Below are 23112 nucleotides of genomic sequence, written 5' to 3' on the forward strand. Positions count from 1 at the left end.
GAAATTCATTAACAACTTCAGCCTAATCCCAAGAAAGCCCAACAGTCAGAATTCATTAGGAAGTTTACTAGAGGGTACCATGACACCCATGCCTTTAAGTTTTAAAAAAGTCCATATATAATCATCTCTCTATATATTTAAGAGTGAATTTGGATTGCCTGAGTAACAGCTGTCTGGCAAACGGGACACGATGGCGCTTCCTTCTCGCAGATCTTGTTGGCACACTCCATGCAGAAGAGATTGTGGCCGCAGGGGACCAGGGCCGCGATGACTTCGCTCTCGAAGCAGATCACGCAGTCGTGCTTCCGCCGCGACTCCGGGGGCGAGCTGGACGTGGAGCCGCCGTTGGAAGAGGAATAGCTGTTGGTACCGTTGGAGAAAGCGGGGATGTAGATGGGGAGGCCGGCTTGGTGGCCGGTGCTAGGTGGGTCGCTCCTCACTCTCCTCGCCAGAGGGTGATCCAGGCTTTCCGGGAACGTGGGCGACACGCGAGGAGTAGACGGTTGGCTCCCTCGGCGCTGAGGCTTGGCGTGACCAGCGGCGTCGCTGCCGAAGCCAGAGAGCGGGTTTACAGGTTCGAAAGGGGTCCAAATGGTTTGGGAAGGCGTCGGCAAGGAGTCGTACGCGGGAGAGTCGACCGCCAGGTCTTCCGCGCCCACCGAAGGCAGCGTTTCTCCAAACCAGAAGTTGCCCGTGCTGAACGGGCTCGTCGGGCTGAAGTCAGCCAACCTATTGCTTCCGAAATAGGAATCTGTGGAGCCGCTTCCCAAGGAGCTGGAGCTGTCGTTCCTGTAATTAGAAATCATCCTGGTGCGGCTGGGAGGGACGGGGTGAGAGGCCAGCCACGCGGACCCCAGGGCGCCTCCTTCGAAGCTCACGTCCGTACCGTTGTAGTGGAAGTCGTTCTCCTCGTTCAGCTCGATGTAGTTGCCGGTGCGCATGGCTATGTGCATCTCGATCTCCTCGCGCGCGCGGTCGACGTTTTCGGGCATTCCCGTCACCTCGAAGACGGGCTCCTTGTCTCTGCTGGGAGTGACGATGTAGGTGTGGGTCTGCTGCTGGATTCGTTTGATTGTAGCTCCTTTCGGTCCGACCACGAGCCCAACGACGCGGTAAGGCACCCTGACTTGGACTGTCGTCTGACCCGGCAGGTTGGGGGTACATGGCAAGCCTCCCAGGGCAGGGCCGTTCTTGTTGCGTGACGCTCGGATCATGGAGAAGTGCTCAGCAGCTGAGAGAATTTCCCTTTTGGCCATGGCTACGTCCTCTTTTCGTCCGGTGACAACGAAGATGGGCTCTTCTCCACGAACGGGGGTCTTAATGTAAGTATTTGTCTTGGCCCTTAGCGCTTTTATTTTGCAACCTGTTTAAAGGAAACACAGGCAAGTTGAGCAAGACATCTAAGTTTAGAAAGCCACAAGAAAGCCGTCTATTTTAAGCCGTTTCAGCGTTTCAAGAAACCGTAGGGTGAAACCAGAAGCAGCCGGTTTTATCTCCACAACCCCCACTAGAGAAAGCAGTAACAGCTTCTATCCGTTCTTTCCAGACAGACCTCGGACACTTACAGCCACGAAAAAACTATTTCAGCAACGTTTCTCGGGCTGGTTTAGCCCCTCTTCTCCTCAGTTCCTATCAGATGGTGAATAAACACGGATGGCATTTTCCTCTCTGATAGACACATCCACGGTTATCCCATAAATACCGGGTGGGTTTAAATTTTTCCCCTTGATTGGGCATCCTTCAGTTATTTCTAAGACCCTGCAAAAGGAGGAAAGGCTCACCCACGCACGGCTGTTGATACGCTAGCCCTCCACTGACAAGCATGACCTACAAGCAAATGAAACATTTACAAGCGAAAGAAGAGTCTGTATTACCACCTGTGTAGGATCTAGATAAAATTATTGATTTACTGAGGACTCCTTGTTATCAATAAGTGTTATTTAAACCTTCCTCTTCCCTGCGGGATGAAGGAGCCGCTCCTTGAACCGTCAAGTATGAGTTCAAGCCTTCTGCTGCATGCAAATAAGGCTTGCTATGTAATATTACGTGCCTACGTGGAATTTCTCTGGTTAGCTGGGTAAATACAGTCTGGAAGAGCAGCAAAGAGTTAATTTGCCTTTGGTTCCGTGGGACGGAGTGACGAAGCGTGCTGGGACACCGTGGCGGCAGGCTCCCTCCCAAGATGCCTCAGGCGTGCTGGCACGGTGCGTGCAGGAGCACCTCGTACCCCGCACAGGACCAGAAAAGCAGGCAGTGCAGAGTGGAGAGACGCCATCAGGGCCGTGACACGCAGAGACGGTCTACTGGATTCAGTCCTGACTCAATTTAGCCTAATTTTAACCAAATCCAAAAGCACATCGCTTTATATCTCGAAACCCCTGTAAGCAACATTTGCAGATCATGTTTTTTAAGGATCATGTCACCTACAGAGTGAGATTTGTTTCCTTTCTCCTCATTTAAGTATCTCATAACTGCCTGGGCTCTCAAAACAGTCTTTTGCCAGTCCCTTGCACCCAAGGTATCACTAGCAATAACAATTTTACTTAGAAATCCACCCAAAGACACAGTTTATTCAGGAATATCTACTAATAAAAAAAAATAATTAGCAATTATTGCAGATGCTGGTTGGTATGGAGGGAAGGAAGAGCTTCTTCTTGCAGGGCCCCTGCACACAGCAAGGACAACGGCTGAACACAACAGCCCTTTGTTTCCAGGACACAGCTGGGGAGGAAGTTCATTATCTTCAACAGCTCCTCAGGAGGGCTCTCGGAGGCCACCAGAAAGGTCTCCCATGGAGGAGCACGGGAGGGAAGGCACTGGCAGATCTGCCTGTGGTTCAGCAAGAAGAGCAAGTATCTGCAGGAGGCAGCAACCCCGTAAGCCTCAACCTCCCACGACAGCCCACTGAGAAGGGCACGAGCGCTCTGCTAGAGTAAGAAACAGGGGAAACAACAGGCGGGAGATGCCTTACGGAGCAGCAAAGCACGTGTCCTCCGAAGCCACGCCGCTGTCCTGCTCAGAAGACAGCAGCACCTCGCTCTGGCAGTCTGCCTTTACTCCCTCCACGTCTTTCCCTGCGTTTCTCCCTGTCAGCCAACCTGCTCGTCAGCTCCGCTTCCCATTCCTTCACAGTTACTCAAAAAAGAGGACCTTAAACCCACAAGGATCCCTAAAATGGTGCCGCTGAAGTCTTCACACCAATCAAGCCCTCTTTACTGGAACACCTAAAACCAAATTCTAGTTTCCAAAGCGCCTTACCAGTTCTCACAGTTTACATTTCAAACAAGGCTTTCCTGATGCTTTAGAAACTCAAGTTAGAAGCCCGCAGCGTCGGCTTCCTGCCCCGTTTCGGCTGCGAGCTCCCAGAGGTTGCCTCGCCAGAGCCACGTTTCCAAACCGCTCCAAACCTTCTCGCCTTTCTTCCTCAGGCTGCAGAACGGCACAGACCAAGGTGGGCAGAGCTTTTCCTTTAAGGTACGAGTCACGCACCTAGAAGGCAGAGGCTCAAACGCCGCCTCAACTCCCTGCAGCGACAGAACACAGACTTTTCAACGTCGGAAAGCTGGCTTCAGTGGAAAGCTGACTCCACAGACCGTCAAGGCCAACTCTCAAACTTTATCTGGAAAGTTAGAAAGGACTGAAGAAAGTTGCCACATATGAAACCCAATGTTTCTGAATGAGTCAGGCAATACCCACCGGGTTTTGTCTGCGAGGAGGGCTGGAAAACCCCACAGCAGACAGCCAAAAAACAAGGTCAGTACCCACGGTAAGACTCCGGTAGGATGTTCTTTCTATTTGCTTTTACTCAGCTGCTCTGGTTTCCCACCCTCTTCCATTAGTCACCACCGAGGCGATGGTATGAAGCATGGCTGATCCCATCCCCTCTCTGACAATTCACAGCATCCAGAGGCGCTGCGGCCACGATGACACGAGGTCAGCCAGCTATGAAGTCATGTGGCCAAAGGATGAATCAAGATGTTTCCCAGTCTCTTGAGCTTGGGCACAGAAAGACAAAGGAAAAAAAAACCAAATACACCGCCCCACAATTTTGCAAGAAATCATCACATTGTCATATCCAAGATTTCAAAGTACAGGGATAAAAAAAAAAAGCCTGAAGAGGGGACTTCTAGGCAGGAAATGCAATTTAATCGAACTTTTTGAAGTAATTTTAGTTTTGGTATGATGATGGAAGTCTATTCAATACAAGTTACCATACTTGGTTCGGCAGTGTAAGCATTCCTAAGCAGAACATTCAGCCCTAAGTACTGACATAGTTAAAGCAAAACGCTCTAGTTTTGCTTTCATTTGGGCAAACACTTACTACTTGCCTGCCCAGGCACCCGACAAGGAGCCGAGCCTGTACGGGGCCCTGCAGGCAGCGTTCATCCTGTGCCGGCTGATTTGTATCATCCTTCTCAAGCCTCCTCCCCATTTTTTCCCTTAAGAGGATTATTTGACTGAACATTTTAAACACGCTACGAACATTATACTCCCCAAGAAACTTAAGGGTGGCTCTGAAGGAATTGTTTACCACGTACGCCACCAGTTGTAAATGATCAGATACTTCCTTATTAAAAAGGTAGTAGGAAGAGAGATCATCCTTTTTCCCCTTGAAGTGAGAGGTAAGCGTAGCAGGTACAGCACCCGCAGACCTCACCCACGGCACAGCGACGGCCAGCTCAGCCTTCACTCCAACTTTCACCTTTCATCATCACAAACAGGACAAGACACCTCAAACCCAGTCTCAGGCCACTCACTCCATGAGAGAAACTCCCCAACGGAGCCGGCAGAGCCCAACGACTGCAGGAGGAACCCTGTGCACGCTCACCTTGCACCACACCAGCCAACCTTCTGCCAAGAACCACCCAAAAAATCATCCCACGGACTCCTCCTCTGCACAGCCAGGGCGGTAGCCCAGGAGAAATGGAACCTTGCCCTCCTCCCGCAGCAGAGCCACGGCCAATTCCTTGCCTAGAAAGTAAGGGCAGGGTCTGGGAAGCCCCTGCAGCCCCGCTAGGGACGGCACAGCATCGCCGGGCGTGCCAAGGAGAGAGGGGACTGCACAGGGATTTGTTTCCTATGCACCTGCAACCGCTGTGTGCGGACACAGCTTTTAGAGCCTGTCAAGCTGGCAAAGCCCCTTATTTCGGGTTGCCACAAGCTTTTAACTGGAAAGTGAGAACTCCCGCCGCTAAGGCAACGGAGGATTTGCAGGGACTGAAACGCTGGATGTACCGTAAGGCCAACGGCTGCCGGGTCTGCAGAGCGTAACGCTGCCCACCTGATTAGCAAACAAAGAAAAACTCACCTACTTCATTAAGAATGACTGCTCTACGTGTTTTTCCAAAGAGCTGTTCATTCCCACGGGTGGTACAAACCGCGTTCTTTTGCTTAAACAGAGAGTGCTTCCCCTCCGTTGCGATATGGCTAAAGATACCTGCCCAGTTTGTGACCGTACAGTAGAAAACCGGTGTGTGCGCCATTTGTTAAGCAGAGATGAAGCTGCCCTGGGACAGAAAATGAAATCTTATTCTATGCTGTTTAATGGTTAAACCTCCTTAAGCGGCCTGGCTACACAAGAAAAATTAAGACCAGAACATTTTTTGGCACTTCACTGGGTTATTAAAGTCATATGAAATACTGCCTGTGTTCTGGTTAGTTGACAGCCTGACTCTGGTTACTATCGCCTTTCACCTAAGATGAATTAATTCATCTCACACCTTGTTTTAATTCATGGACTGGAAAATTTCAACTTCTGACAATTTTTTGTTTTTGTTTTTTTTTTTCCAACCGGCTGTTGAATATAGTTGATTCAAAAGATGCAAAAGATGCTGATCTGCACAAAATCCCAGATCCACATACTACGGCAGCTATTTATCACCCCTCCAGCATTTTGATTTTAGAAATAAAGGCTGTAAAAATATTGCTTGTAACTTTTATTTTTAAACCATTGTAAGAGACAGCCTAAACTTGGAGAACAATTATCAAATAGAATTTGTTGGAAGCAAGCTTTCATCTATTTTTATGCAGCTTTCTCTACAGACAGAGGTAAGCTGAGACAGCTCATCACAGAGCACAGCATCCATCCTAAGGACAGGACTAGACCAACCACCACCAGCTTTAACAGCTCCCCATTAGCATTCTGTAACACAGATAATAGTCTGATCACTATTTGGGTTAATTAGCCAGGAAGATTAGGGCTCCCACGCGACAACTAGACACAATACGTGCCAGAGAGATAACAAACACGACTATACCAAGAGATGGGCGCAGCTTGCAGCTGGGATTTGCTCAAGCTCCTGGGGCAAGTCGCTGGCAGGTTTGGAAACAGAAGATGACAGTCCCCAAGGAAGAGGAGTGCAGGCTAACTGCTGAAATGGGGACACGGACGCACGCAGATTTTAAGCAACAGCTGTTTTGTTCACGTAACGCACCAAAGCAACCTCCTCCCTGGGGCAGCCAAGCTGCAGTTCCTTGGAGGTGGCCACCTGAAACACACATCTAGAGTTGTGAGATTCATGGCCCTGGGCAAAGGGTCTCCCCACAGGCTACCCAAGTGCTAGTACGTGCTCCAGCCCTTCATCAGGTTGGATATTTTAGATTACATTTTCCATTTATCACAGTAAGGACCCTTCATGAGAAGCCACCAAGCACAGCTTCTTAAATTTACGACCCAAAAGGCGATACAGATACCATGACAACGCCAAACTCGGGAACAAAGTTCTAGCTCTCTGCTCTGGAGAGTGACTTTATGGATGGTTTCAGACAACGACTGTACCTCAGAAGTGCCATACACGGGGTAACAACCACCTAACTGTGACGACACTACAATAACCAATGCTACAAGTAGGTAAATTAGTGAGTAGCATAGAGGAGAAAGAAAAACTCAACTGCCGGCTGCTCTGATAAAGTTACTCCAAGAGAAGGAAAGATGACATACAGGTCTTTCAAGAAAAATAAAAATTAGAGCATTTTATACCAACGACATTTTTCCCTGCCTCCTGACCCCCTCATTAACTTACCACCGCAATCAAAGGCTTTTAGTTACGCAGCAGTTACCAAACCCCTGTGCCTGCCTGTGGAACGTTTCGGTATGACTCACACTATATATAGCGACTGAGACAGCTCCCATGATAATTCCCTTGCACTCACCCATTTCTGAGGAGCAACTGGCCGCTTATTTCACTTTGTATTTCTGACATGTACAAACGCGAAGACGCTACCTGACTTTCCTACTTACCATCCAGCTGGAACCGCAGGAGGGTTTTTAGACAAGATGCTTTCCAGACAAGTGCTTTAAGCTCGAGTGCACCAGATGCTGGATCCACGCGGGCTCGGGCTTGTCGAGGTACCAGGAAGAGGGACAACCTGGAGATCTCAAGTGCTTTAACCAAAAGCCAAGGAATCGCGGCCAACCACTCCGCCATGCCAGACCACGGGGAGCAGGACTTTGTTTGGCCCTACTGCTGCCAAGCTAATGGATGGAAAAAGAGGAGAGCCTGAGTCTCTGAGGACACTGGAGAAAGCTTCCCAAGGGAAGGCTGCTCACAAGCTCTCCTCTGGAAAACAAAAGCTCTGGTTCAAGAACCGTGTACAACTCCTTTATGAAATATTTCTTAGGTACGTATCAATTTATCAATTGATTTGTATATCCACCCAGTATGGAATGAAGCAGTCAGCCTGCACACTGTTTCCTTCTACATGTCAGGCCGGGGCAATCTATCAAACCAGCAGAGGAATACTCCCGATTCCCAAGACAGATGGCAACTCAGTAAACAAGTTACACGCAGAGGGCAGCAACCTGTATTATTAATTACTTGCACTGCTGCAGCACCAGGACTAAGGTAGCAGCTGCTGAGCGAAGTTAGAAAGATACAGTAGAGGAAAAGCGATAGTTATGAGAGGGAGTACGTCCAACAAATAAAGTAGCTACAGGAAAAAAAGTTGTTTTCATTAAGAAAATCGATCTAGTGAATGAAACAGACTGGTGTGAGCAACAGTGTTGGGAAACGGGACCTACATAAGGAGGGTATTAAAAGGGACCACCATTCAACACGCCACGCAGCATGCCACGATGGCCAACGAAAGGAAGATCACAAAAAAGCCCATGCAAATCTTCACCTACACCAAATCCCCGATTCAAAACCACTGCTAGACCTGTGGTTTCGTACACAAAATTCCACGGTACATTGTCAAATGCGAGATGAACTAGAAGGTAAAAAGTAAGAGGTACTGTGTCTTTGTTCAGAGGAGGAGCAGAGAACTTTGTGCAGACCGCAGAATTACTGACTCACACCAGCGAAGGAAACTGAGATCTCAGACACCAGTGAGATCTCATGAACTTAAAGGAATACCTGAAAGAGAGAAAAGGAAGACATTCTTAAAGAGTAACTGAAACGGGAAACAAATGCTTGCTTTAGAGCTTTTTGGCCTTTTCTTTTGATTACAAAAGAATGTTCTAGTGCTCAGCAGCTTCTTCACAACCTTTGAAGCCTCACTTTGCAACCTCATCCCTGTTAAAACTTTTTGCCTGCATCAGGGAATTGGCCCTGTGGGGTGGAGCTCTTGCATCAAAACCAAATTTAAGATCTTTGAGACACCCAACACTTTGTTTAGAACAAAGTTTCTCTTCCAGAAGTTCAGACCACAATGTACTAGAAGAGAGGGTAACAGGGGCTAAGACAGGGAAACACACAACATCTGGTGACTTTACTAACAGCTTAAAAAAAAAATTCATCACTGTTTTCTCATGCCACAGACAGGTTAATCCAGTGCAGTTTGGAAGCACATTAATCAGGATTTCTTGTGTGTGTGTGTATGTTATAAACTTAAAAAACCCATGCTCTTTCAGAACACAGCAATTTTACAAGAAAAACAAAAGGAACAGAGGACTAGAAATTACCATTTTCTGTCACAAGAATTTTATTGCTTTCATTTCAGCTTCATCCCCCCCCCAAATCTTACTTATGCAGGTATTAACTTCTGGTATTCATACAGTAAAATCTACAGAACTTCTGGCAGACTACACAGAGGGTAGTATCTCCTGAGTGTGCACTGTGCTCGGTGTGCTTCCCACCCAACAAGCCAGACCAGAGCAGTATTTATGAGTGAGGATTTACGATCCCAGCTGAAGAACCTGCACCCTTCCGGCAGACTTTGCAACTTGAGTCAGATCTTTGTGTAGCACGAGTGACAAACGGCAGAACTGACATGATGTTTGTTACACAGAGCGAGAGGCCACTGAGACTTCAGCGGCGATTTCAGACTCTGCCAGGCCACGGTATGCTCACATGCTTCAGCTCCTGGAGTTCCAGGCTCTAAGAATGACGAGACTTCAACTTCTCAGAAAAACAGCTTTTACGTCGGATTTCAGCAAATAGCCCAAGTTTTCTTGCAGCCTTTAGAACAAGCCATTTAATATAGCATTGTTAGAGAAGATGCAGAAAAAAAAATAAACTGAAGTGTAACTGCCTTGTCAGCTTTCACTGAAAATAAGTTAGCTGAACCTGTGTTTTTTGTTGTCCTGACAGAAATGTTCGATGACTTGGTCATGCAAATTAAAGTCTCTCCCGTGAGTGGAAATCTGAAGCATCCCCTTTTTAAAAAAAAAAACAATGTGCAATTCACACTATGCTTATGCTGACTGCTTTTACAGGTCAGCAATTAATAACCACTCAAGGCTACGCAAGTATTGCCAGTAATTCAGTCACATCATTACCACTTGGAGACATGAAACTGGACGTATAGTTCTTTTTGAAAGGACTACAATCATCCTACCATAAGACATCTACATGCTGTACTCAGCTAACACAAATAGTTGCTCCAGGATTGTTTTAGCACTGTTTCCACTCCCCAAGAGTGATAGCTATTGTTTCTATTTGGCTGGTGAGCTATGCCAGATAGTTATCAACTACCAACTTGCAAGAACTGTTGGTTTTTTTTTTTTCTTTCAAGTACAGGACGATCTTAAGCAAAGTAATATTTTGCTCAAGAGCCCACATTCAAAAAGCAAATAGCAAAAAGGAGTCCAAGCTCATTAAATATGCATAAAAATGTTATTTTAGTTGCAAGGCCGTCTCATGCAAAGCAGATTTGTCATTATCGATTTAATCAGTGAATGGGGATGATATCATTCCTCTTACTCATCTGGGGTTTGGAGACTGCCCTGCCCATTTCAAGTTCTGCAGCCATCATCCAAACTGTTCTTACTGAAGAAAGGGAAGCATCAGGCTTTAGAGTTAAGTAGCCCCAACTCGAGGGATGTCTTAGGGAGAAAAACACCCACTATTGTCAGCTTTATCAAGGATATAAATGTAAGTTGGATAGTCACAAGGCCGGAATGCACTAGCAAATGTATTCCAAGAATTGCCACCTGAAGATAGTTAACAGACTCAAGGATGAAGCATCTCTCTACAGGACAGACTTTTGTCCCTTCCAGCATCTGTCAGGTTTTCTGTTCATGCCTTCAGACACCACCCCTCTTTTTGCATTATTCGAGAGCTTTTAAACACGTGGGGGTTTTCGTGTAAAGAAAGTGGCAGAAGGACACACTGAAGACTCCAGTTAAACCTGTCAAATCCTTCTCAACCAGACCATGGTGGAATAGCCACAGAAAATCACTGTCAATCAACCTTACACACAGGAAAGAGCTCCCAGGTGACGCACAGCAGACTTTTGCAAGTCCTTCACATGATCTAGAGATTAAGCCAAAACCTTCCAAGTTAGCTCTCCAGAAGTTTTGGTTGGTTTTTATTGTAAGTCTGGATTCATGCTTATATAATTTTGTGTATACACCCTATGCCAGCTTTTCTCAGGCAAACAAGGTCACCTCCTCAGCAATGCAGCTTTCTTGCTACCACTCCTCAAGAGCACTTTCTCCAAGTTTGTTTGTTTGGTTTTTTTTTAAACCAATGCAGGATTTTTAGCTGCTGACAGCAAAGGAAGTCACTTTTCTGATCAGCATGATGACTGGCCAACTCACCCAAGACTGGATTCAACAGCTAGTTCAAATTCATACAGGAAGCCTGTACAATGCCATGAATGGAATCTAGTTTTCCTGGCTCCCAGTCACATGCCTTAACAAGAATAAAAGGATACAAATATCTTTTCCTTTGTTGTTCACCTTTGAGATTCTTCCACTTCAAAGACTACAGAGAATTGTATTACACTACCTCAACCAGTGTCTGTCAGTTTCATTTTTGAGGGGCAAGGGGAATAAGAGAAGGTTGAGAACATTTAAGATTTAAAAAAAAAAAACCACACGCAAAACCCCACCAGGTTTAAGAAACACTACAGGACTTTTTTTTTTTTGAAGAAGCAACACATTCATTAAAAGGAAACCTTACGCAAGCTTCTTCCAGTGATGTGAATGCTTCAAGCAGCAACACATTAAACTACCATCACAGTAACCCAGCAGCCTCCACTGTAGCTTCACAAGAAAACCAGCAACCACAAGGTACATGATTTCAGGCACTCCACACCTTCCAGAGCTGCGACATCCCACATCTGTGCACAGCTACCAGCGCAGATTCGATAAGCGCAGCTACCCACGTGGGAACCTGCAATACAGCGACCTACAGCAGGGCTGTGGGAGCACCACTTCACTGCCTCAAGGCCTATATTTATTTCTGAAACTCGCACATAATTGAAAAAAAAAAAAAAAAAAGAAGTTAAATGCAAGCACCGTAAGGTTTTTCACTTGTTTACAGCTCTCTTAGGAATTGGGGGCTCCTTCGGTCTGATAAACAGTGTCTGGAAATTCTTTGTGCAAAAAACTTAAATTTGGATAAAGAATACCGTGGAATTCTGGTTATCATTACTCTTTCAGTTAGGGGGTTAGGACTTACAATAAACATGCTTTCAGACACAGCAGTGAGGCCTCCAGCAAAGCCTAGATCAAACTCAGCATTCCTGGTATTTCAGACTGATGTTTTCAGGCTGCAGACATTTCAAGTTCTTTTTATACCTCACAAAGACAGCAACAGCAAGAACATAAACTTAATCTGCAGGAAAATCCAGCAGAAGTAACATTCCGGTTGCATTGCCCTTGCATAATTAAAGTATTACAGCGCAGAGGAGTCTGGCACAAAACTTCAGCTGCCTTCGTTCAAGATAATGCAACCAGCTCGTTAGGTTTGATGCGTCCTAGGAAAAGAAACACGCAGCATCTTCGTTCTCAGAGGGAGCAGAACCATCAGTGAAGGATGCAGCTGTGGCCAGACCAAGCTGCGCTACGGCCAACCACACTTCGCTGGGCTGGAGCACGGACACATGCAAAGCAGGTGGACGGGAGAGTGAGAGCCTCTAGCCTGTGCAAGGAGCCCGCACAGCTCTGGGCCATAAAAGGAGATGCAAGGACTAGTATTTCTAAGAAATCTGACAAACATTTAGTGGCACTAATACAACTTATGTAAGTCGGTCTCTAAGCATAAGTCTCCCTTGAATGAGAATTTTGAAGGGCCTCCTTACGCAAAGCTTCCATGCAAGTATATTTGGTAACATTTTTTTTAGCTCTCCCTCCACTCCTTCCTCTTTTGTAGCCCTAATTCTTTTTACGATACAATCCCTCCCCACCAAGGCTAAACATTTTATCACAAGCCAAACAGTGAGACAAACAGATAAGAAAGAAAAGCAGAAGCAGCAAATGAACTCTTAAGGAACAACGATTCTGTTTTTATGCAAACTCCATTACCTTGTTTTTAAGCGACTCAAAAGTACTGAAAAATACACTACAGAGAACAATCGTGATCCAGTGGAGAATAAACACAGCAGCCTAATCGGTCCTTGAAGCCCCATAGTTTGTGTTTCTCTTTCAGAGGACCATTTTCAGTTCTGCTTTCCACCTTCACGCCACCCCCACCACCCTCCTGCCATCCCCAATGACACACAAGCAAAGTCTTAAGACATTCAAATGCTATTTCTTGGGAGAGGTATTTTCTGCTTGAACAGAACAGACTTGTCTGCATCAGAGGAAGCTACCTGCCAATTTCTGCAGCACCGCCTTTGGTTCTCCTTTGACACACCCAGCAAAAAAACCCACCCCTGACTGCTAAAAGCCTAAAACAAATGTAAGAAGAGAAACCAAAAGTCTGCCCAAGCACAGCTCAGTGGGCATTTCTTTAATACCACATTGGTCTAGACCCATTTTTACCGTTTCTTCCACGGTCAGGAAAAAAATAAACAAAAGCCACATTGATGTAGAGAGACCAGACAGCGTAACTGCCCGTTACCAGAGCCGATCAGCAAACGAGACATGCCACCCCCAAACCAATAAAGAACACAGAAAGGGAAGAGGAAAAGAGCGGTAATTTCATTGTCTGCATTTCCACACCTACACTTGACACTGCTCAGCGCTTCTCCCGATATGTGAGTGCTTTTAAAATTAGGTTCACTACCAGAAAGCTGGCACAAAACATCATCTTTCTCACTCCTCCCATGAGACCACATGAAAGGCCAACAGGGAACGTGACATCACCAATATGACCTTATCCTAACGGCGTAAGAGACCCACGGAGTGTAGCAATACAGATCAACAGGAAGCCGCAACCCGAGCAGAAAGACAAGGGCTTTCACACAGAAGAGGGCTGCACGTGGCTCTTTTCTCCATCTGGCTGGCTCCTGAGGTCCCACTTGGTCTCGGTGAGGGCTGTGGAAAACTGTAGGAACAGTGTCAGCCCATACCCTGCTCTGCAAGGCAAGCAAGTTAAAGTCCTTCACCCAAAAGTCTTTGTAAAACACAGTCCAAAGTTCCTACGGTGAAACAGCTTCTCACTGAAGACCACAAGCCAAGTGTCACTGAAGACCAAAGCCTGTGCCAACACCCACCTGCACATGTCCAGACTACAGACTATGTTTTACAGCTCAGATTAACAACTGAAAGTCTGAGCTAACGCAGTGGGTTAGCTCTTGGCTTCTCAAGCAGGACCAGCCTGGTACCGGCCCCCTGCGGGGTTTGGGAAAGGAGAGGTAGGCCCCAGGGGCGCACGAAGCTACTCCCGAGGCGAGGGGCTCCTCCAGAACGGGCGCATCGCGGGGGGGATGTGGGGAGAGGCCTGCCACGAACCCCAGGGGAAGGGCAGCAGGCCCAGGCCGGGCCGCACCGCACCCTCGCCCGGGTGATGGGGGTGTCCCGTGTCACCTCCCGCCCCCCCCCCGGCCCCGGTCCTCCACTCACCCTGGCGACCCACGATCTCAGCCACATGCTCGGAGCTGGGCACGGGCACGCACTCGGTGGTGTTGACGCTCTTTCGGCGGAGCAGCGCCGCCTGCTCGCCGTTGAGGCCCGCCGCCGCCCCCCCGCCGCCGCCGCCGCCGCCCAGGCCGCCGCCGCTGCTGCCGTAGGCGTGGGACAGCATCGCCGCCATCATGCCCTGAGGATCGTCCGCCCCGCAGAGCGCCCCCGCCGCCGCCTCCTGCGCATCGAAGGAGGGCGAGAGCAGGACGGAGCCCAGCGCCGGCAGCAGCGGGAGCGGCTGGGAGGGCGAGGAGGACGAGGAGAGCAGCAGCAGCGCGGCCGGGTCCTCCTCCTCCTCCTCCTCCTCGTCCTCCCCCGCCAGCAGCTCCTCCTCCTCCTCCAGCTCCAGGTCTCCCTCGTCCCCGGCCGCCTCCTCCTCCTCCGCCCCGCCAGGCCCCGGCTCTCCGGGGGGGTCGGGCGGCGGCGGCGCCAAGCCCACCCGCCGCCGCCGGGCTTGCCGCCGAGCCGCCCCCACCCCTCCGCCGCCGCCGGCGGGCAGGCCGCGGAGGCCAAGGCCGGCGAGGCGTTGCTGAAGCAGCAGCAGCGGGTGGTGGGAGGAGGAGGAGGTGGGGGGGGGCGTGTGGAGGCGCGGCGGCTCGGCGGGCTCGGCGGCGGGGGAGGCCGCCGCGGCGGCGCTGCCGCTCGGCATGGCGGGGCAGGCGCTGCGGGCCGGGCCTAGCGGCGCCGGGTCGCCATGCCGCGGCGGGCACCGAGCGTGGCGGGCGCTGCCTGGGCGCTGGGGCCGCGCTCCTCAGCGCGCCTTTTGTCCCATGGCGCTCCCCTCGGCGGCGGCCGCGGGCGGCGGCGGCGGCGGCGGCGGCGGCGGCGGAGGGGGGGGCGGACGGGACGGGGGGGGGGGGGGGGGGGGGGAAGCGAGGAGGTGGCGCGGCCCCGCCCCGCGCTTCCCACCCCGCCATTGGGCTGTGGAGCCGGTTCCTGGGCGTGGCCGGGGGTGGGCGTGGCCTGCGGGGCTGAGGGGCCGGGGTGCGTTGGGCGGGAGAGGGCGGGCGGGAGGCGGAGGGCGTTGGCGGGGCCGGCGGGCCCTCAGGGTGAGGTCCTCGGGGAGCCGGAGGCTGGCAGGGCGTCCGTGAGGGGAGCCGGTCGCTTTGGGTTTACGTTCATCCGCTCCGGTGAAAAGGTGCGAGCCCCCAGAAAAGAAATAAAAAATAAAAATGGGAAGCCTTTGATGAGTGACCTCCTTCCCCACCCGTTTCGTGAGGCGAAGGGGTTTTGATGCGGGAACTCGCGCGAATAGAGCTGTGCGGTTTTTCATATCGGCCCCGCGGCGTATGTCTGTTCGAGTCACAGGTGAAAATTTCCAGGCCAAACATGCAGAAACTTGTTTGAAAACGTGATTGCACTGTCGTGGAGAGTCAGGAATGAGAAAGGACTTCCTGACTCTGAACATGAGGGAAAACTTCTTTACTCTGAGGGTGACAGAGCCCTGGAACAGGCTGCCCAGGGAGGCTGTGGAGTCTCCTTCCCTGGAGATATTCAAACCCCGCCTGGACGTGTTCCTGTGTGACCTGCTCTGGGTGACCCTGCTTTAGCAGGGGGTTGGACTAGATCATCTCCAGAGGCCCCTTCCAGCCCCCACCGTGATTCTGTGATTCTGTGAAGTGACATGATGAGCAGGGAGTGAAGACCGCTAGCTCCTGTTTCATGTGCCAGCGGAGAGAGCCCAGGGAGGAACACAAAGTGGAGGGTGACATGGGCCTCCACTAAAACAGACTAGAAAATGGTCTTCAACAGGGGCCTTCAGGGGCAGTGTGTGTGGAGCAGGATTGTTCTTGGTACATCCAAGGAAAGCCACTTGCAAATAGTTGAGGGAACTGGGGGCGTTCAGCCTGGAGAAGAGGAGGCTGAGGGGAGACCTTATCGCTCTGCAGCTGCCTGAGAGGAGGCTGTGGTGAGGTGGGGTCGGTCTGTTCTCCCAAGGAACAAGCAATAGGATGAGAGGGAATGGCCTCAAGTTGTGCCAGGGGAGGTTCAGATTGGACATTAGGAAGAATTTGTTTACTGAAAGGGTGGTCAAACATTGCAACAGGCTGCCCAGGGCAGTGGTGGAGTCACCCTCCCTGGAGGTGTTCACAAACCATGTAGATGTGGCACCTGGGGACATGGTTTTACGTGGGTATGGCGGGGTTGGGTTGATGGTTGGACTTGATGATCTTAGAGGTCTTTCCCAACCTAAGGATTCTGTGATTCTGTGAAGTATGAATGTCGGAACAAGAATTGGGCTTGCGTAGCTGCTCCCTGAAGATGTTATGCTGTGAAAAGGTTCTGGGGAAAAGTCCAAGTCTAGGTTAGAGATGCCAGTGTCATTCCCAGTGCTGGCAAAGGGAGATGTCGGGGTAGAAGCGTGGGCTGGCAGAGATGAAAAGTTCTGTGTTCTCGTAGCTGTGAGCTGGCAGACAACCATGAGATGCGAGAGGGACAGCAGATCTATAGCTGGGGTAGAAAGGCAGAGTTCTGCAGTAGAAGGATCAGCCTGTGCACCATCGACAAGGGAAGGGGAGATTTCCAAGAGAGGAGCGTGATTTACTGTGCTGATGGGTCCAGGAGAAGGAGGATGGGTCTGACAAGGGTGGCAAAGCCCGTAGGGTGCTCGGGTGGAAGACTTTTGAAAAGAAACAAGGTCTGAACCAGAGGAAAAACTCGCTAGACAGCAGAGACTCAGCACGTGCTGTCCTTGGCAGCCAGATGTCCACGTCATTGCAATCACTGGGGGGTGTTAATTGGCAGCCGGGTGATGCTGCTCGCAGCGAGGCCGATGTCCAAATTGCCTTGCCGTGACCGCTCCATCAGTGGGAGCTGACACTTGTCCTCAGAGGTCCTCCTTCCCGGTCAGAGCCGAGCAGAGCTGGGGGCACAGCACCCGCACTGGGCTCCAGACGAGCAGGGGCCTTTGTTTCCCCTTTTCAACTAGTCAATAGATAAATGAACCCAGTAGCCCATGTAACTACTTGTGGAAAATACCGGTAAAAACCAGAGTTACAGAATTACCTGCTGGAGCCTGTAGTCAAGACAAAAAGCCTTCTCGGAAATATTTTTTGAGCAATGGGAGCTGAAAACGTTGTTCCTGCCTGGGGTCAGAGGTAAAGCCAAAACCCCTGGGTGCAGTGAGAGAGAGGCTTTTACGCCCCCTGCTCACGTTTGCTCCGTTCGCCTACACAAATCCTCTGTCAAGGCTGTCCTGACACCACTGTTAGACTGCAGGTTGTGCTTCAAAAGCATCACTAATAACCAAAGCTCTTGATTATTTTGAAAACCTCCGGTAACCTTTTCCCTTTGTATATCTTTGTTTCCAAGTGTAAATTACTGGAATTTATAAACGCAACTTTGGGAAACCACCTATAATGGACTGGTGTAATTGGCCTGACACAATCTGTGCATTAAAATGGTTAATTACGATAAGAAGGGGTTCTTGTGCTATGAGGGAGGTGAAAGTAGGGGTGAGGAAGAGAGAACATGGCGAGATTGCTGCAAGGACGTGTCTCCCCCGGGCAGTTGAGAAGGCTCACGCAGGCTTTTATGTTCTTGCTGCTTTTTTTTGTTTGTTTTGTTTTGTTTTTTTTTTCCCTTTCTTGGTAAAATCAGATGTAGAGAAAGGCTCAGTTGGACCTTTATTGCGTGTGGAACATATTGTGCAATGCCACCACTTATGCTTTTCTTAATAAACCCCACTCAAATTCAAATGCATCCCTCTTCTGTTCCATTATAGGTTAAATTTGGTGTTCTGTAGCATTCATTTTTTTAATGTCAAGTCAGGCTCTGTGGGAGCTCTCCTTGGAGAGAGCTCTCTACCTAGGCACAAGTATTTACAGGGGTAGGGTTGTGGGGTTTGGGGGTGTACGCAGCCTTGGGTGACCTGCTGTCCCAGGGTGACCCCGTGGCTCGAGCCTGGAACGCCTTCTCCGTGCCACGTAAAATCCTCCATTCCTGGCGTTGTCTGCTCTTTGTGAAGCAGAGAGGCGATGTGAGAGGAAGGGATTGGTGAAATAGATGTGTTTTTCTTATGTTTCTCTGGGTGGGAAGGGCAGGGGTTTCAGGTACACGTGAGCAGAGGAGCTTGGCAGTGCAGCTTGCCTTGAGCTGCAGATCTCGGGGCATCAAGGGAATGCCTTTTTCCTCCAGCCCCGTGTGTTGACATGCTGATAGTCAGGACACCTGCAGGGACCTTTTCTGGGGGGTTCTGGCGTTTCCACGTTGTATTTTCAAACACTCCCTGCAGGTGCCTGGGAGGTGTCCAACAAGGACAAGCAGGGCAGGACGGGACAATTTCCTGACAAGGTTGGAAGGAAGAGAAACCAGAGGCTCCCTCTACGCGGTGGGTTTTTTCCATGATACACCCGACAGTGCTGATTTCTGCGTTGTCCAGACACGTCGCAGCGCACGGCAGCTCCCTTTGGCCGGGTTTTCTTCCCGTGGGAAGGGGAGCGCTGTGGGGAGTGGGCAGGGAAAAAGAGGTAGCTGATGCATTCGTAGGTCTTGCTCTGAAAGAACGTCACAAGGCAGCCGGGGCGTTTGCCCCAGCTGAGGAGCTGGAGAGTGTTTCTGAGTGCCCCGGTTTGGTGGTAGCCAGAGGAACGTGTTCAGCCGCTCCCCCTGCTCCCTTCTCTCCCCGTCCTCCTCCTGACACTTCGGTGTGTCCCCTTCACAGCAGGAAACTCTTGGTTTGTGTTGGAAAAAGTGAAACACAGTTTTCCGTTATAACTAATATTTCTTTGTGATGGTGGAGACTTTTTGTCCAACGTCCCAAGTGGAGTAAGGGGCAGGCACATTGCCTTCTGCAGACAAGCTCTGCTATTTGGTCACAGCTTTTGAAGCCCTCTAAAGCTGGTAAATACATGAAAAATTATTTTGGCAGCATTTGCAAAAACATTGAGAAGAGGATTAACTATGAGACTAAAGGAGAGCCTTAGAGTCTTCATCTTCTGATGACCTGAAATGAAGAATAATGGATCTCAAGAAGATAATCATTCGCGAATTGCTAGGTTACAGCCATGGTAACAATGTGAAGTTCTGCAATTAGATTCAATGGCCTGAAAGCTCCTTTTTTCCCATGAACGCTGTCAAATTTTCCATGATTTCATCCGATTCTGCCCATCGCTGTTGGTTGGGAAACAAGTGAGGAGCACACGAAGAATAAGAGAAGGCTGTTGTTAGGCTGAGCGTTGGTTGTGCAGCAGGGGATGTTCTCCAGACCATTTCCTTGCTCTCCTTCCTTTGTGCTCTGCCCATCTGTAACGGGTCTGCGTGGCAAGGTTTGGGTAGCGGGGGGGTTACAGGGGTGGCTTCTGTACGAAGCTGCTAGAAGTTTCCCCTATGTCAGATGCAGCCAATGCCAGCCGGCTTTAACGCGGACCCGCCGCTGGCCAAGGCTGAGCCCATCAGCAACAACGTTTTTCGCCTCTGTGATAACGTATTTAAGAGAGTGAAAAAAGTTGTTGTGCAGCAGGAATTGCAGCGAGTGAGAGGAGTGAGAATATGGGAGAGAAACAGCCCTGCAGACACCCAGGTCAGTGCAGAAGGAGGGGGAGGAGATGCTGCAGGCACCGGAGCAGCAATTCCCCTGCGGCCTGTGGTGAAGACCACGGTGAGGCAGGCTGTGCCCCTGCAGCCCGTGGGTGGTGGAGCAGATGACTGCCTACACCCCATGGAGGACCCCACACTGGAGTAGGTGGGTGCCCAAAGGAGGCTGTGACCCCGTGGGAAGCCTGCACCGGAGCAGGACCTGTGGCCCGTGAAGAGAGAGCAGCCCACGCTGGAGCAGGTTTGCTGCCAGAGACCCTGTGAGGGGGGTTCACGCTGGAGCAGTCGGTTCCTGAAGGATGGCACCCCATGGAGGAGACCCACGCTGGAACAGTTCATGGAGAACTGAACCCGTGGGAAGACTCACACTGGGGAAGTCATGGAGGACTTTCTTCTGTGAGGGGAACCTCACATTGGAGCAGGGGAAACGTGTGAGGAATCCTCCCCCTGAGGAGGAAGGAGCGGCAGAAAACAACAGTGTAATGAACTGACCCCAACCCCCATTCCCTGTTTTCCCCCTGCGCCGCTGGGGCGTGGGGAGAGGAGGGAGAGAAATCGGGATCAAAGTTAAGCCCAGGAAAGAAGGGAGGGGTGGGGGGGGAAGGTGTTTTAAGTTCTGGTTTTATTTCTTATTACTCCTCTCCGAGTTAATTGGTAATAAATCACATTTTTCCTTTAGTCGAGTCTGTTTTGCCCATGACAGTAAATGCTGAGTGATCTCCCTGTCCTGATCTCAACCCCACAAGCCTGTTGTTATTTTTTTTTCTCTCCTCTCTCCTGTCCAGTTAAAGAGGGGGAGTGGTAGGGTGGCTTTGGAGGACACCTGGAATTTTGGCCAGGGTAAACCACCACACCATCATGTATTTTGGCCAAATCTTTGCACTGGTGTTGCCTAGAGCTTTCTGGACTGGGTGAAGGCTTTGGGGTGGCTGTATTTCCAGTCTCTGGATGCCATGGTGACTTGTAGACAGTATTTTTCTTGTGTTCTTTCCAGATTGCATCCCAGATGTTAGAGCTGGGCTGTCGGGCTGTTTCACAATGGTTTGCTTTCCGTTTACTAAATAGCCATTTTCTTTCTGTCCATCCTAAGTCACCAAGTAGAAGTGGAATCAAAGTACCTTTTGATCTCTCACTGCAACATTTCCTTCACCTCCGCTATTAACACCCGCCAGTTTTTCAAGCGTCAAACTAATTCGCATCCAGAAACTTTTACTTGAAAAAAAAAATCTCTTGGATCCAAATCCATTGGTGCCAGCCCCTAAGTCAGGATGTTTCTTTCCTGAAGACGAAGGTTGACCTCGGTGACGTTTGCCCAGATATTATCTCCTTACTGAGTTATGTTATTTGCCCTGCTAACAATTTTGCTGTTTGCAGCATTAACCTTGTACCTGCCCCCCCTGAAACCAGTGCTCAGGGTGCCCCAGGGTTCCTAGCCTTGAGAAGTGACTCCTGCGGGAAAAGAGATGTCTTCTCCAATTTCTATGGAGCATCCAGATGCATCCCGTGTCTGTGTCTGAACTTTGCTTTTCGACTGGATTTAGTAGCTTTCTTACCTCCTGCCCCAACCTTCTGTCTCTGGCTGCTCTTCACGAACTGTTCCCTGCTCCCTTCTCCCAAATTCTTGATGCGTTTTTCAGATTTCTCCATTTTTTCCCCCTTCATCCCTCTGGTCCGCTGGTTGTTTTCTTGGTAGTGCCACAGCATGCATGTAGGGCAGGTGGCAGCAGGAGGACACTTGGGTTAGAAAGGGCTGCCAAGGGCAAGATCTCACTAGCGGGAGGAGAAGATGGCTGGAGGCTGCAAACATTTCTGTGGCGTAGGAAAGGAAGGGGATGCTAAGCAGCTCGGGGCCGAGCTTCAGCAGCCCAACAACTGGTGGTGTCTTCATCAAAGGCTTGGAAGGAGTACCAAGTCCATGTCACCTCGTTCTGTTCCTGCCACCACCACGTGGAGATCGGGGATGAAGATGTGTGTGACTGTTGCACCCAGCAGCCGTAGCCCCGCCGGGGGTTGCTGGTGGGTTGTGCCTCCGTGGAGCTGCTCTCCAGAGCATCTTTTGGACTGAGGGGGTTCACTGCCTCGGGGTATGGGACACATGGGGGAAAAGCATGTTAGGATTGCACAAGATTTATTATGCGATGTTTGAGGAGGAAACAAGGTCAGGGATCAAAGTGGTTTTGGGGGAAAGAAAGGTGGAAAAAGAGAATGAAAAGGTCTGGTTGTGCGTAAGAGGGTTGCTGGTCGGCACCCGTGGCTGCGCGCTGCGTGTGAGCAGTGCGGTCTGTCCTGTGCGCTCATTAAAATCCATTTCTAATTATTTCCTGGGTGAGGGACTCTCTTCTATGTGTGCGAGGGTCTGAGCGCCAGGACTGCAGTGGGACCACGGGTCGGGGTATGTCAGCCAGCGTGGGATCGCTAGCAAACACCAAGGCAGCCTAGCTGGTGAAAATATACCTGTATCGTATATATATATATGTCTGTATTTCCCACTAATGAGCCTTTATCCTGCTCAGAGAGGGGAGCAGGTGAACTTTAAGGAGCTGTGAAGCCTGTAGGGTGAGAAAACTGTTCCTACTCACTTCTTTCAGAAAAGAAGCAGAATTGCAGGGAGATTTTTGCCTTCTCAGAGATCTCATGTGGGTATGAGGAGGGGTGAGCTCTTTGGAGTCTTTTCGACTTTAAACTCAGCGTGGCTTCTGCATTTTTGAGACCAAAGCTGCAGGTAGCAGGTACCTGAGGAAATGCTAATGAGTGACCTGATTAAAAATACCCTGGTTGAAAGCCAGACCCGCTCCGCTGCGAAGAGGAGCGTAATTCCGGCTGGCTGTGAAAACGTGAAAACCATTTGGCCAAACAGCCATCTGTATGGATCCAGTTACACGGCCAGCAACCAAACTGGTTTCCTACCAAGTGTAGACTGGGATCATGCCTGGGAGGCAGATGGTTTCTTGTAGCAAAGACAGAGCTGAAATAGCTCCATATTCTTGCAGATTTCCTTCTGCGGGGCTGTAGCACCAAAACTGTATTAGAGGAGCCAAGCAAGAAAAGAAAGAAAAAGGAAAGAAATTGTGTAACATCGGAGCCTGCGATTGATTCCAGCAGAAAAACAGGGGTAAAATGTTTATATTGAGTAAGTCAGCTGGCACCGTTTCACCTCATCATCTCACTTGGACCTGTCAAAAAATTGTGCCTGGTTTTTGTGTGCGTGTGTCTCTGCGGAGGCTTGTTTGTTTTTTGTTTTTTTTTTTATGAACAGCGGGTCCGTAATTTTTTTTGCCTGAAGATCTATTTATATACAAATTAATATCCGCTGATGAAGTGTACGGATTATTAAGGTTGATTAT

General features: G+C 49.8%; 1 protein-coding gene across 1 annotated transcript; it reads right to left on the bottom strand.

Annotated features, from left to right (window-relative positions):
- Positions 1-100: 100 nt before the first annotated feature.
- MEX3C (mex-3 RNA binding family member C) lies at positions 101-14882 on the bottom strand. Its single transcript, XM_086479506.1, has 2 exons — positions 14174-14882; positions 101-1363 (listed from the first exon to the last, which is right to left on the bottom strand). The coding sequence occupies exons 1-2, from the start codon at positions 14880-14882 to the stop codon at positions 138-140; spliced, it is 1935 nt and encodes a 644-aa protein (XP_086335632.1). The 3' UTR covers positions 101-137.
- Between the last annotated feature and the right edge of the window lie 8230 nt (positions 14883-23112).

The sequence above is a fragment of the Leptosomus discolor genome, chromosome Z, assembly GCF_034619465.1.
Source record: "Leptosomus discolor isolate bLepDis1 chromosome Z, bLepDis1.hap2, whole genome shotgun sequence".
NCBI classification, from domain to species: Eukaryota; Metazoa; Chordata; class Aves; order Leptosomiformes; family Leptosomidae; genus Leptosomus; species Leptosomus discolor.